Raw genomic sequence first — 15048 nt, forward strand, 5'->3', positions numbered from 1 at the left:
AACATTAGTAGAGCTACCACTTAACAACACTTCTATCAAGTTTGTTTACCATATTCTGATGATGGGCCATGTCCAGAATGCTTCAGTATAGCTTTTGTAACAAGTTGATTTTTCTTATTTAGCGACCTAAGCAATGTTATGTGTGTGCTCAGTTAATTGTATGATAATTGTAGGCCTCATGCATGAGCTTGTGTCACAAGTTAACAGATTGCAGTTACCTCATACTTTTATATAATACAGAACTGCTGTAATCTCTGAAACTGGAAATTCATTGGTGTGCTGTTATTGCAGAACATTCTCTTTTTTGTTTTGCAAATAAATCATGAAAGGAACAAAAATGATCAGTTTGTGTACCATAACATTATGGATTCAGATCAAATTTGGGACAAGAGAAGCCACAAATATTCAAATAATAGTCAGATGGCTGTTAATCACCAGATGTACCTTTATTGTACTCATTGTTATAGTAAAAACATTTGGTAACACAAAATAGAAATATTTAAAACTAGGTTGGCAAGGTAGGAGGCTGATATCATTCCATAACTCAGAAGCGTGTAATATAGGCAGTAAAAAAATAGCTTGAATTAGGAGAGATGTCAGACAAGGCTGCTCCTATCACTGCATTTACTTAGCATATTTAAGTAATAAAAAAATATCAAATTTAAATGTAAATGTAAGGGAATTTAAATACTTTGGGGGTGGAGGGGGGGATGGTTTGTATAGTATGGTATTAAAAAAAATCAAAGGAAACAGACAACCACGTATCTGCAGATGAATGATGGGCGAGACACACAGGTCCATGTAACATAACTGAAAATTTGTTTTAGAGTTTTTGCTCAGTTCCCCTACATTAACAAATGAATACATACTAATCAAGGATCCAAACTCACCCTGCCAAGACACAGCTCAGATAATGGCTGAACAGGTATACAAATAGCTCACAACTAACAGTTTGTTTTAATCTCAAAAAGACTTGTGTTACTCTGTCAGACAAGCGAAAATGACTTACTAGCACCAGAAGTAGATGTTAATGGCCGTACACTAAATGAAACAGCTGGAAACAGTAGAGGATCTTAAAAAAACGTTGTGACTTATACTACACCTTCATAATAATCACTAGTGCCCTTGAACGATGTGATCTACTTAGTGGGTCCCGTGTAAACATAAAAATTACAAAATTTAATAGTGACTTTGAAAGAATCTGTAGAAAATACAAAAATATAATACTTACAGATATGGGTAGCATAAACAAGGAATGCCGTAGCCCACAAAACATTGATTCCATCTCAGTCATATAAGTAAGAAATAGATAATTTTAAATATATCCATTTACATGAAAAAGAACATAGAAGAAAAACATCGAAACCTCTGAAACCATAGCCATATTTGACATTCGGGAAAACTAAGGAAAGGGACCAGCTGTCTAGTGAGTTGGTCCACATCTAACACAATGATGTGTACTGAACAAAATCGTGTAGGCTGACATAAATTAGAACACTGAAGTGTAATTTGGTTAGTCATTAACATGCATTCTCATAAGAATAAACTTAACGGAATTAAATAAAGGCTGAAAAAGTTGAAATTGCAGCGCACTTCCAATAAATGAACCCTGGCTTAACAATGAATAATGCAAATTAAGTATACCATTTGGTTATGCATTTGCAAGGAGCTACTGTAGAACAAGTGTTAAACATGGTGGTATATAAGTTAAAATAGTGTGAAACTAATCAGTGAAGCTGTAGATGTAAGGGAACTCTGCATAGAGAAAAAATTTCAAGCTGCAGACATAACATCACTGAAACAAGAAATTGTAGTATAGCTACAGTATATTGCCCCAAATCACGATGAAGACTTATTTGTGGAGCTGTTGAAGAAACTGATACTCTTGCTACCCAAAGACAAAGATTATAGAATATTAGCCCTAATATTTGGTGATATTGAAATAGATATTAGCTTTAAGAATATAAATGGATATTAGCTTTAAGAGTATAAATGTCATTCATTTGCACAATATATTAAGATCCATTAACTTCTGTTACGTAAAAGAGAACCCACAGGGCAGGTGGAATGCCAAGATAATCTAATATGCAAAGAAATTCTTTGATGAGCTAGAGTGTACACACACCACACACACACACACACACACGGGTGACAGGACAGAGGAAGGGGGGACTGTCGGGAAAATGGTGTGGGAACAAAGGGTTAGCAGAAGGAGAGACCAGGAAGATTACAGGAGTGAGGGATGTGTTGCGTGGATGTCAACCTACATAGTTTGCAATAGTTGGAGCTGAAAGGAAGACTCCAAATGGCATGGGTTGAGCTTGAACATTTTGTGCTCAGCAGCATGTTGTGCCATCAGGTGGTCAACTCTGTTCTTGGCCAAAATTACATATTAGACCTTCATTAAAGGTGTAATATGTAATTTTCATCTAAACAAAACAGAACTTGAAACAGTGAAACTATGCTGCTCTAATTGCAAGGAACTATTTCTCAGACAAACTCTTTAACAATAAAACAACTGAAATTTCAACTGAACATAGGAAAATTATAAGACCAGTTATTGGCTCAAAGCTAAAGTATGTAAAATGGATTCAATAAAATGTAATAAAATAATTAGCAGTGCAGATGCTAATGAATCAACCAATTTACTTTTAGACATTCTAGCTTTACATTTTGAAGAATGTTGTCTTAAACAGTAAAGAAATGCCGTATATAGGATTATTTGGGATCCAGACAGATAGCGCATTAAAACTGAGGCAATACACAGATAAACAACTCAAGGAAATTGGTTCAGTGTGTTTTGCCCTTAAAAGCATCTTTCGTTGTGCTGACACAAAGAGAAGAGTGTTGGCATATTTTCACTCTGAGTTGTCTTACGGAATTTTCTTCTGAGGTGGTGCACTTAAAGTAAATAAAGAATTTCTTGTGCAGAAGCAAACGTTGTGTAATGTAGGCAACTGTGCATTGTTCAGAAGTCTCAATGGTTTTTGGTACTGACAGTAAAAATTGGTTCCATCTGAAACATGATGTACACAATCATCACACAATATACAAAAACAATTTTTGTGTTGTCTTCGCCATTGTGTCTTCGGTTCAGAGTGGTGTTATGTGCTGTGTATTCAAAAACACATCTAACGTAAAGCAAGAAATTAGGAATGTCATCCAGTTCAAAAGAGAATAAAATCTCATTAACAATTCTTTCTGTGGATTATCTGAAAGTCTAGAATCAAGGATTGAAAAGTTCTGTTGATTAAAATTAGATGGCACAAACACGAATAACAGTAAAACGTATATTAATGGCTTACTGTTAATACAGTTCATAGATTAAGTTTCTATAATTTGCTAGTCTTTTTAATGTTCACCTTGACCCATTCCACATCACAGAAAGTTCCCCTTTGAGATGATACCTACGGAACACGGTGGATGCTTGAAAACAAATACCCTCATGCCGACTCTGCAGAACTAGCAACTACAGAATAATGGATTCTGTCAAGCCATTGGAAGCGCCAAAAATTCTGTATTGTTAACAGATTAAATCTTTTGCATCAGGTTAGATATTTATTGTGTTCAGTATTAACGACAGCTTAACACGATGACCATGACTCCAAGCCAGACACACCTGTTATTTGCCATCACTGTTTCTAACACCTGAGCTACTCACAAATGAAGGAAAACTGCAGTGGCCCTACTTAATGAAATAATCTGGCATTAGCCTCAAGTAATTTACAGAATTTCTTATTTTGTATAGATATCTATTTGTATGTGGTCACCAACTTGTGTCACATTCTGAAGCATGTCACGCACAGATATTAATTATGCAGAAGAGAATAATTAGGGTAATGAAACAAATGCCCCCCCCACCCCACCCCCACACCCCCACCCTTTCCCAGCATTAAAAATCTAATTCTGGATCACTGTATCCTGCCAGTGTCTTATATTTATATTCATGAAAAGTCTTTTTTTATCCTGAAAATTTACATATTTTCACAAAAAGTAGATATCCACTCTCATCCGACCCATGATTCCACTGATGTATCTATAATTAGTCAAAGACTATCTAAAGAAACAGCAGTGTAAAGCACACGGGACTCCTTTTATATTGCAAGTGACCCAAAAGTTTAAAAGTCAAATAGAAAGAATTAAGAACAAGAGTAAAAATGTCACTATCGAAGAACTGCTTCTATACAGTTAAAGAATTTGTGAATATCAGTCTAAAATAACTAAGTTGAGTATTTTCTCATGCAACTACTATAGGATTACAGCTATTTAGTTCATTCAACAGAGTTTTCTGTTATTCTTCTTGGGTCTTTAATAACCAAGACAAATGATTTCTTGAATACTGTTGGTATTAAGCCAATTTATTTCATTTTAAAGATGTAACTATTGTTATTCCTTATCATGAGTTTATTGACATGTCTGAGACCCATGTGTAACAACGAAGGACTTCTGAGATCAGTAAAAATCCAATCAAATGATGACTTTTGTAAACTTCATGTTATGTAAAAAGGCTTAATACATATCATATTTGTGCACGGAATATATATAGTGTAGAATTCTTTCAGTGTTTCATAATATACAATTTTGGACTGTTGCCTAGCAAGACAGTGCATTTCTTATTTTCATGCGTACAAAGTTAACACGATTTTCTCATTGAATGTTGCCATGCAAGTGTAGATCAAGGAGTTTACAGTCTTCATTGTCTGTATAAGAAATTCCACAAACATTTAATATACTCCTGTGGCATGAGTTGCCTGCTTTGAAGTCCAGTAACTGTGATTTTTGTGGCACTGATATTTAGGCCTCTGGTTACTAAAATATTTACTGCTTGTGATGCGCCCATGTGTAAAAAAATATGTTATATCCTTCCTATTGTCACCATAAAACAGCAGAGAAGTGTCACATCATCAATAGGATTTTGAAGGTTGCACAAAATAATTCACATACATGAGAAAAAGAGGTGGTGTTAGTATTTACATAGACTTAATGTTCATTTTTCTGACCAGATTTTGATAATTTATAGTCATCAACTGGTAAAATTTTTTTTATGTATATAGAAAAGAGTTCAAGATGTGTGTGTGTGTGTGTGTGTGTGTGTGTGAGTGAGTGATACTGCTTGCCCTCAGTTTCTACAAGAGAAGTACATGGTTAACTAGACCGAATGCCTGTGTGAGATCAACTAATAAGCCCACCTTATCCTTTCCTTCATCTAGACATGGTTAACTAGACCGAATGCCTCAGTGAGATCAACAAATAAGCCCACCTTATCCTTTCCTTCATCTAGACATGGTTAACTAGACCGAATGCCTCAGTGAGATCAACAAATAAGCCCACCTTATCCTTTCCGTCATCTGGATATGTATAGACTTTGTGCAAATATTCTGTGACAGCTGTTGTAGTATTGTGATCTTTTCAAAATCCACATTGGTCTTCAGCAAGAAGATTGTTATTAGTGAAAAATGCATTAAGGCATACCAGTGCAACTAACTCAAAAATCTTAAGAAATGTGGAAATTAATTATATGGGTCTGTGGGTTTGTGCTTTCTCCTTTGATTCTTTTGTATGTACTGGTCTGCAGTGAACAATAGAATTGTGTTGTAATTAGGTATAATTACAGCACGACCATGAAACTGAACACAACATTATTCTATGGAAGCATTAATGACTTGAACATAGTAATTAAGTAACATTCAGCAGAAACCAATTACTTGCACAAAGAGCTGGAGCAGTATGCATAGAAAACTGAGGCTAACCTTAAAGACTCTGACAGTGATCTCTCTCTCTCTCTCTCTCTCTCTCTCTCTCTCTCTCTCTCACACACACACACACACACTCACAACTGTTGGTTCAGCCAATGAGGATCAATGCCCTGGCCCATGTGGGAGTAGATGAAGCTGGTCATGGTGCCTCAAGCAGAGGCCATCCATTGTGTGGCTGTCACAGAGATGCTGCCCCTGGCATCTGGGGATGACAGCTGGAATCCATTTGGGGCAATGTCTGATACCGTGCACCCAGACAGCCACATCCAGCCAGAAAAGGCACGGTGGCTGCATGGGTTGATGTCCAGGTGGCAGACACAGGAGGTGTAGTAGTGTTCTCAGCTGGCGCACGTAGAATAGTTCTGCTGGGCTCTTCTCACATAAGACGGTACGAGGAGAGAAATCGATCTAAGGCAACGTTGGACGAAGAGTTGGCAGCATACTTTTTCATCTGAGTTTTGAACATTTGCACTAGGCGTTACACCTCACCATTACATTGTGGATGGAACGGTGGGGTGAGGATGTGACAGATACCACAGGAATCACAAATTGTTGCAAACTCTTGCGATGGAAATTGTGGGCCATCATCAGACACTAACACTGTGGGCAAGCCATCAAGTGAAAAAATTTTGGACACAGCTCTGACAGTTGCAGTTATGGATGTGGAAACACAATGAACGACATGCGGAAAATGAGAATATGTGTCAACGACTGACACCCAATAAGCATAGAGAAAGTGGTCAATGAAATCAACATGTATACGGTCATGTGTATGTGACTGTGTTGGCCAAGGAGACGACGACACCTGGGGAGCTGCTTGGTGTGTCTCACACTGTGAACAGGAGGCAGTGTAACACACTTATGATCTGCATGTAATAAACAGAGAACCTCTGAATGAAGCAGTGAGGGGATCAGCATGCGAGGGAGCGTGTGATCTACGTCTAAAAGCAGAACACCATCCACAACATACAATCACTGTCAGGAGATGAAATAATTACAGAGGGGGTCGATGCACAAGAAGGCGGTGAATCCGGGCAATCATGTTGTACGAATGTTACGACTTTCTGCAAAATGAGATATGAAGCTACAACCTTCGTGATTCATGTGCTAGTTACAGGAAAACCACCAACTGTCTGTTGCGCAGCAACATCAGTGTGGAAACAAGGCAGTTCCTCCTGATCAAATCCTGGGTCCAGACCAGCTGGCAGATGGGACAAAGCATTAGCATTTGCATGTTGACTCGTAGGGCAGAAATGAATCTCATAGCTGTAAGGCAAAAGGAAAAGAGCCCAGTGTTGAATGTGGTGTGCTGCTTTATCTGGTGATGATGCAGAGGGACTGAATAAGGAAACCAATGGTTTGTGATCGGTGCCCAGGTGGAATTTGGTACTGTAGAGAAAAACATGGAATTTTTTCATGGGATACACAATGGCCAAGCTTGTTGTTCTATCTGAGAGCACTAGTTGGAGCAGGAGTAAGCATTTTTGAGGCATAAGCCGTAGGGCCCTTGGAGCCATTGGGATACTATGTGCCAGTACTGCCCCCAACCTGTACTGTGAAGCATCTGTCGCAAGGATCGAGTGGATGCCTGGTTGGTACCTAACTAAGCAGGGCACAGACTGCAACATGGTATTAAGGGTGGAAAAAGGTTTTACAAGCCGGTGACCACCAAAACTTGAGTCTCTTTGCACAACAATGCATGTAACGGCTGTGTGATTGTCACTGCCCCATGTAAAAATTTATGGTAGTGGGCGACTTTGCATAGAAAAACCTAAAGTTCTTTGACTGGTGTAGGGCATGAAAGTGATGCAATAGCAGAAACATGTTGATGCAGAGGTTTGAGACCTTTGTGAGAAGCCTCTAACTGAAAATAAACTAAAGAAGGTTGAAAAAATTGACATTTTTCTAATTTCCACTTCAACCCGGCTGCCCAGAGGATGGAAAAAAAGATTATAGAGATTTTGTAAATGTTCCTCAATGGAAGCACTGAAAACTACGATGTCACCCAAATAGTTTGCACAGCCTGGCCCAGACGCTGTAAGTTGTCCCAAAAAACATTGAAAAATTGTGGGAGTGCTGGCGACTCCAAAAGGCAGCCACAAATGTTGCTATAGTCCAAAAGGGGGATTGACAACTATCAAATGTTGTGAGTCTATATGTAAAGGGAGTTGTTAATAGGCATCCGATAAGACAATTTTTGAGAAGTATTGACCCCCTGAAAGCGTCATGAAGAGTTCGTCCGGGCGCAGTATCCAGTATGAATTCACTATAGATTGTGCGTAAACAGAAACTTTAAAATCGCCGCAGATGTGTAACTGGCCCGATGGTTTCTTTACTATAACTAAGGTGGTAGACCATTCACTTGATGTAATAGGCCAAAGATTCTGTGAGGCAATGTAATTCATTTTTGACTTGTTCTGTGAGTGCCATTGGAACTGGACTGAACCAGAAATAATGAGGCCTAGCTGAAGGTCTCATGGTAATGTGAATTTGAAAATTGTTGGCACACTTCAATCCAGGAGAGAACAAAGAGGAAAACTAGGACCTTAATACATTTAACTGTGTATACAGCACTTGCTCAGATACTAAATTCACTTATCTTAAATGGTAAAATCAAACAACTTAAAAGCATTTAAACCAAAAGTTGTATTGCTGATACCTCACATCATGACTCAGCTTGGTGTGCTATCTACAACAAGAAATGTGAGTGACTGAACTATTGACTTGTAAGTCTCTCGGACAGAGAATTGTGTGAGAGCAGAAATACTCTGCATATTGCAGTTTACTAACTTTCGTGACACAGGGAAGTGCGGAGGGGAGACCAAGTCCATATAAATTTGTGAGTTTAACAAGGTTACCGCAGCTCCTGTGTCCACTTACATGTGCAGAACTGAATAAAAACCATAAAGTCAATGAAAAGCTTGTTTGGCGGAACAAAAATAGCCATTACAATGTTTACACTCATATCCACATTAGGATCAGTATGCTGAATTTTTGCGTTACAAACAGAAGCAATGTGACCTTTTTCGTTACAGTTATGACAGATAGCACAAAATTTTGGGCAGTTAGGGAACTCACAGTTAATGAAACAATAATGGCAGGATAGGAGTGTGAAACACATGCATTGCTGTTTACTTTGTTGATGCGACTGATGCTGGGAGCGAGGCCGGCTGTCTTGGTGCTGTGGTGGTATTCAGACTGCTGTGACCAAATCTTTCCCCAGAGAACTACCTAAAGTGTGGTGTGGAGGAGGGAGTTGTATTGCTGATACCTCACATCATGACTCAACTTGGTTACTCGCAGCTTGCGATACCTCGAATGCTTGTGCAATAACTAAAACCTCAGAGAGGGATCGACTTTCACTCTGGAGGGCATTCTCTCGCACCTCGCTATCCGCAGCTGAACGATTGATAGCATCTCTTGCCATCTGATCAGCATACAGCTCTTCATGCACATCAAACACAAAATGATGGCAACAACTTAAGCAGTGGCGTTAAGCCGCCCATGCTCGATGGGATTGATGTGGTTGCTTCCTAGAATGATAAAACTCAACCTGGGATGCAATAACATGGGTGCACTTACAGTAGTATTTTGAAAAAAGTTCCCATGTTTGAACAAATGTTAAAGGAGACAGATCCTGAAAAGGGATGAGTTGACACAGAACTTGATACATTCTTGGCAATATCCATGAAAGGAACATGGCATGGCATGGCATAAAGTAGCATCAGTTATCCTGGAAGCTTTCGCAGATGTTTCTTGGATGCATCCCATTCCTAAACGGACTCATGGTATGTGGAAAAGGGAGGCAGATGAACAATGGTGGCCACGGAGGGCAAAACAGTCAGTGACACAGACTGAGGAGTATGCTGACCAGGCAAAACAGAAGCCAATGATTGATGTACCTGAATTGAATTGGGCAATGCCTGTGATTTGTGGCGCAACACCATGGTGAACGATTGTTGCTGTTCAACCAACTGATGTAAAATGTCCTCCAAAACACCATCAGCCAGCGTGAGAATAAATGGAAAAACAATCAGAGTAGAAATTTGTGTCTAGAACAGGACTACACTCGTCAACAATAATGTTGTACGTAGGTATGAGTACAATGCAACCAGTAGACTGAACAAACTTTTATTCCACAGAAGCATTAACAACTTGAACACAGTTTTTAAGTAACATTCAGCAGCCATGAATTATGTATGCAAAGAACTATAGTGACACACATAGAGAACTGAGGCTGAGTGTTGCTCGGCTAGCCTTAAATAGACTGGGGCCTGTGGTAGACTCTGACAGTGAGATCTCTCTCCCTACCTCCTTCCGTCCCTCCCTCTCCCCTCTCCCCTCTCCCTCCTCCCCTCTCCCTCCTCCCTCCTCCCCTCTCCCCTCTCCCCTCTCCCCTCTCCCCGCTCCCCGCTCCCCGCTCCCCACTCCCCACTCCCCTCTCCCCTCTCCCCTCTCCCTCTCCCACCAATTCCAATCCCCCCCCCCCCCCCCACCTCCACACACACATATCTGAGGGGACCTCTCGGATGACATAGCACTGCTGCATGAACGGCATTTTGAAAGTACACACACGTGTCACTGCAAATTAAACAAATTACTGATGCCATTTTTAGGCGAGATCATTTTTTATCAGAATAATTAAACATTATGCAATCCCAGTACTCTTGTATGGGATGGAAGCAAAGACATTTAATAAGGCAACAATGAAGAAGACTGAAGCATTTGAAATGTGGCTGTATCAGCAAGTGTTAAAAATATCCTGGGCACAAAGCATTACCAATGAAGAGGCTCTAAGGTGAATCAGTAGGAATAAGAAATTGAGGAACAAAAACAAAAACCAGAAAACTAGCATATCAAAGGTGCAATATTCTAAGACTCATAATGTTAGGAAAAGTTGAAGGGAAAACATCAGCAGAGAGAAAACGAATGTCGTGGCTACAGAATCTGAGAGTGATTTGGCTGCATTTCCTTACAATTGTCTGCATCTGCAGAGTCAAAATAAGATTATCTATAATGACTACTAACCTCTGAAGAGAGATGGCACTTTAAGAATAAGAAGAAGATAAGAACAGCAATGTTTCTTTCCAGTGCACTGGGAGACATGCCTTCTTTGATGCTACAATTGATGAGATATGTAATTGGCTTAACCTCAGCATTTATGGTGTCCAAAAAGACTATCCCGGACACTTGAGTGTTTGTTTTTTAGCTGTAGAATTATTTTGCGTATCTCTTGTTCTTTTACACCCTCAAATTCAAAGCCAATATCTGTCGTGTAGCTGTATATCAAGTTGATAAGTGGATCTGTGTCCAAGATTATGGTGCCAATTGTGAAGTTAAAATGCTTGTTAAGAATGTTCCAAGCAGTTTCTTGGTCTTGTCTGATATTTATTGCTTCCCATTTCTTGTTTGTATATGTTTGCAGTATTTCTTAATGAAGTTCCAGCCAGCATGGCTACATTTGCTGATTATACTGTTGATTCACTGTGGACTTTTTCCTAAAATTTAGGTGGTTTGATTTCATACTTTGCTTGGGACTGTTATATTGTTCTTTCAAAATATGCAGCCCAGGTGATTTGTAAAGTAATATACAGCCAAGAAACTGCTGTTGTTGTAACTGGATGGGAAAAGTCAAAATGCTTCAACAGAACTGAATAGAGTTCATCCCATTTATTATTTATATTAAAAATACCCCTTCACTTCAAGAAGAATGTAAAATTTCCAATACCATTAAAGGCAGATGTTGACAGGTGTGAATGTCACCCAAACTGTCAGTTTAATAAGTCATGGTTTCAAAATGCTGACACAAATTATTGACAGAAGAATGGAAAAACTGATAGAGATGTATCCCAGGGAAAATCAGTTTGGTTTCTGGAGAAATTTAGGAACACGTGGCAATATTGCCTTGACAAATTGCGTTGGAAAATAAATTGAAGAAAGGCAAAACAACATTTACAGCATTTGTAGATTTAGAGAAAGTTTTTGACAATGTTGATTAGAATACCTTCCTTAAAATTATGAAGGTAGCAGCGATAAAATACGGGGAGCAAAATGTTATTCACAATTTGTACAGAAACCAGACTGCAGTTATGATCAAAGGGGAACATAAGTTGAAAATGGAGAGAGACAGAGTTTTAGGCTATCCCCAATGTTATTTAGTGTGTACATCAAACAAGTTGTGAAGAAAACCAAGCAGAAATTTGGAAAAGAGATAAAAATCCATGTAGAAGAAAGTAAAACTTTGATGGTTGCTGATGATGGTGTAAATCAGAGATTGCAAAGGACTTGTGAAAGCAGTTGAATGGAATGGATGTTGTTGTTGTTGCTGTGGTCTTCAGTCCAGAGACTGGTTTGATGCAGCTCTCCATGCTACTCTATCCTGTGCAAGCTTCTTCATCTCCCAGTACCTAATGCAACCTACATCCTTCTGATCTGTTTAGTATATTCATCTCTTGGTCTCCCTCTATGCAACCTACATCCTTCTGATATGTTTAGTGTATTCATCTCTTGGTTTCCCTGTATGATTTTTACCCTTCACACTTCCCTCCAGTGCTAAATTGGTGATCCCTTGATGCCTCAGAATGTGTCCTACCAATCGATCCCTTCTTTTAGTCAGGTTGTGCCACAAATTCCTCTCCTCCCCAGTTACACTCAATACCTTCTCATTAGTTATGTGATCTACCCATCTAATCTTCAGCATTCTTCTGTACCACCACATTTAGAAAGCTTATATTCTCTGCTTGTCTAAACTATTCATCATCCATGTTTCACTTCCATACATGGCTACAATCTGTACAAATACTTAAAAAAAAAAAGACTTCCTGACACTTGATGTTAACAAATTTCTCTTCTTCTGAAATGTTTTCCTTGCCATAGCCAGTCTATATTTTATATCGTCTGTACTTTGACCATCATCAGTTAATTTTGCTTCCCAAATAGCAAAACTCATCTACTACTTTAAGAGTCTCATTTCCTAATCAAATTCCGTCAGAGTCACCTGAGTTAATTCGCTTACATTCCATTATCCTCGTTTTCCTTTTGTTGATGTTCATCTTTTATCCTCCTTTCAAGACACTGTCCATTCCATTCAACTGCTCTTCCAGGTCATTTGCTGTCTCTGAGAGAATTACAATGTCATCAGCAAACCTCAAAGTTTTTATTTCTTCTCCATGGATTTTAATTCCTACTCCAAATTTTTCTTTTGTTTCCTTTACTGCTTGCTCTATAAACAGATTGAATAACATGGGGGATAGGCTACAACCCTGTCTTACTCCCTTCTCAACCATTGCTTCCCTTTCATGTCCCTCGACTCTTATAACTGCCATCTGGTTTCTGTACAAATTGTAAATAGACTTTTGCTCCCTGTATTTTACCCCTGCCACCTTCAGAATTTGAAATAGTATTCCAGTCAACATTATCAAAAGCTTTCTCTGCGTCTACAAATGCTACAAATGTAAGTTTTCCTTTCCTTAATCTATCTTCTATGAGAAGGTGTAGGGTCAGTATTGCCTCGTGTGTTCCAACATTTCTATGGAGTCCAAACTGATCTTCCCTGAGGTCGGCTTCTACCAGTTTTTCCATTCATCTGTACAGTATTCGTGTTAGTATTTTGCAGCCATGACTTATTACACTGATAGTTTGGTAATTTTCACATCTGTCGACACCTGCTTTCTTTGGGATTGGAATTATATTCTTCTTGAAGTCTGAGGGTATTTCTCCTGTCTCATACATATTGTTCACCAGATGGAAGAGTTGTGTCATGGCTGTCAATCTCATTTTTGAGACATTTGTATTCATTTTCGCCTGCTTGATTTATTGCATTTTTATATTTTTTCCTTTAATCAATTAAATTCTATATCTCTTCTGTTGCCCAAGGATTTCTACTAGCCCTCATTCTTTTACCTACTTGATCCTCGAAAATGAGAATGAGATTTTCACTCTGCAGCGGAGTGTGTGCTGATATGAAACTTCCTGGCAGATTAAAACTGTGTGCCAGACTGAGACTCGAACTCAGGACCTTTGCCTTTCACGGGCAAGTGCTCTACCATCTGAGCTACCCAAGCATGAGTCACAACCCGTCCTCACAATTTCAATTCTGCGAGTACCAAGGTAGGAGACCTTGCCCATGAAAGGCTAAGGTTCCGATTTCGAGTCGCAGTCCAGTACACAGTTTTAATCTGCCAGGAAGTTTCTTACTTGATCCTTCACTATTTCTTCTCTCAAAGCTACCCGTTCTTCTTCTACTGTATTTCCCTAATCTATCTCTGAAACTCTCTACAGCGTCTGGTTCTTTCAGTTTCTCCAGGTCTCATATCCTTAAATTCCTACCTTTTTGCAGTTTCTTCAGTTTTAATGTACTAAAAATGGTCAGCCAAGAGGTTTGTAAGTGATCTGCTTTTTGCGTGTTCTACTCCTTGTTAGTATTATTCTAATAATCTGACATCAGCACAAATTTATGGCTTTTTTTAAATTTCACGTTCACAGGAAGAATGGTGCAAGTTGTTTCAAATGGAAGCCGTGTTTTATTCTGCAACATTAGCTAATATATCATCCAGAAGGATTTTAATTGATAGTACTATTTCTTATCATTGGAAATTAGCGATTTTTCACTCTTTTTTTAACATATTTTCTTATTGTCTGCAAGTTCAATAAATAATCATAATTTCCTTTACAGGAATTGCTATATTCAGCGGCAAGCAGTGTTACCTCATGGGTCCATTGGGGCTATTTATGTACAGTTTTCAAAATTTTCTACAGAGCCACCTCAGAGAAAGAAGACTAACTATATTTTTCCTGCAGCAGTGGCTATCTTTGGCACAACAATAACATGGGGTGTTTACAGCTACATCAGAGGTATTTTCCATTCCATGCATTTTTCAAATTACTTGTGATTTTTTTTTTCTTGTACATCGCTTAGCATTAAATCTATTGTGGAAATAAAAACTCTGGTGTGATTTTTGTCAAGAATTTTAATTTAAACGCAATTAATACAGCACCTGTGCTACGCATCCAGGAATATTGCTGAAGTATGTGGCTCCTTTATTAAATACTTTTTTATTTTATTTTATTTATTAATTTATTTATGTACTCAACCTCATCTGATTAGGGCCATCAGGCCATATCTTACATCGAATCAGGGTTTCATACATACAGTGTCTTTTTTACATCATAGTTACATAAGAAATAATAATTTTAATATGATAAATGGCAAGAGCAAATAATACTGACTATGAACTAATAAAGTTAATACTGCCAATACCACTGCTTCTGCCAGTCATAATGATGATGATAA

At 38.6% G+C, this 15048-nt stretch overlaps 1 protein-coding gene across 1 annotated transcript in view; it reads left to right on the top strand.

The window, feature by feature from the left end:
• Window positions 1-15048, top strand: part of LOC126201965 (sulfite oxidase-like) — a 127285-nt gene that overhangs the window by 19169 nt on the left and 93068 nt on the right. Inside the window, exon 2 of the mRNA XM_049936825.1 lies at window positions 14431-14609. Within this exon, the coding sequence (XP_049792782.1) occupies window positions 14431-14609 (179 nt within the window). The remainder of the gene's footprint in view (window positions 1-14430; window positions 14610-15048) is intronic.

The sequence above is a fragment of the Schistocerca nitens genome, chromosome 1 (genome assembly GCF_023898315.1).
Source record: "Schistocerca nitens isolate TAMUIC-IGC-003100 chromosome 1, iqSchNite1.1, whole genome shotgun sequence".
In the NCBI taxonomy this organism is placed as follows: domain Eukaryota; kingdom Metazoa; phylum Arthropoda; class Insecta; order Orthoptera; family Acrididae; genus Schistocerca; species Schistocerca nitens.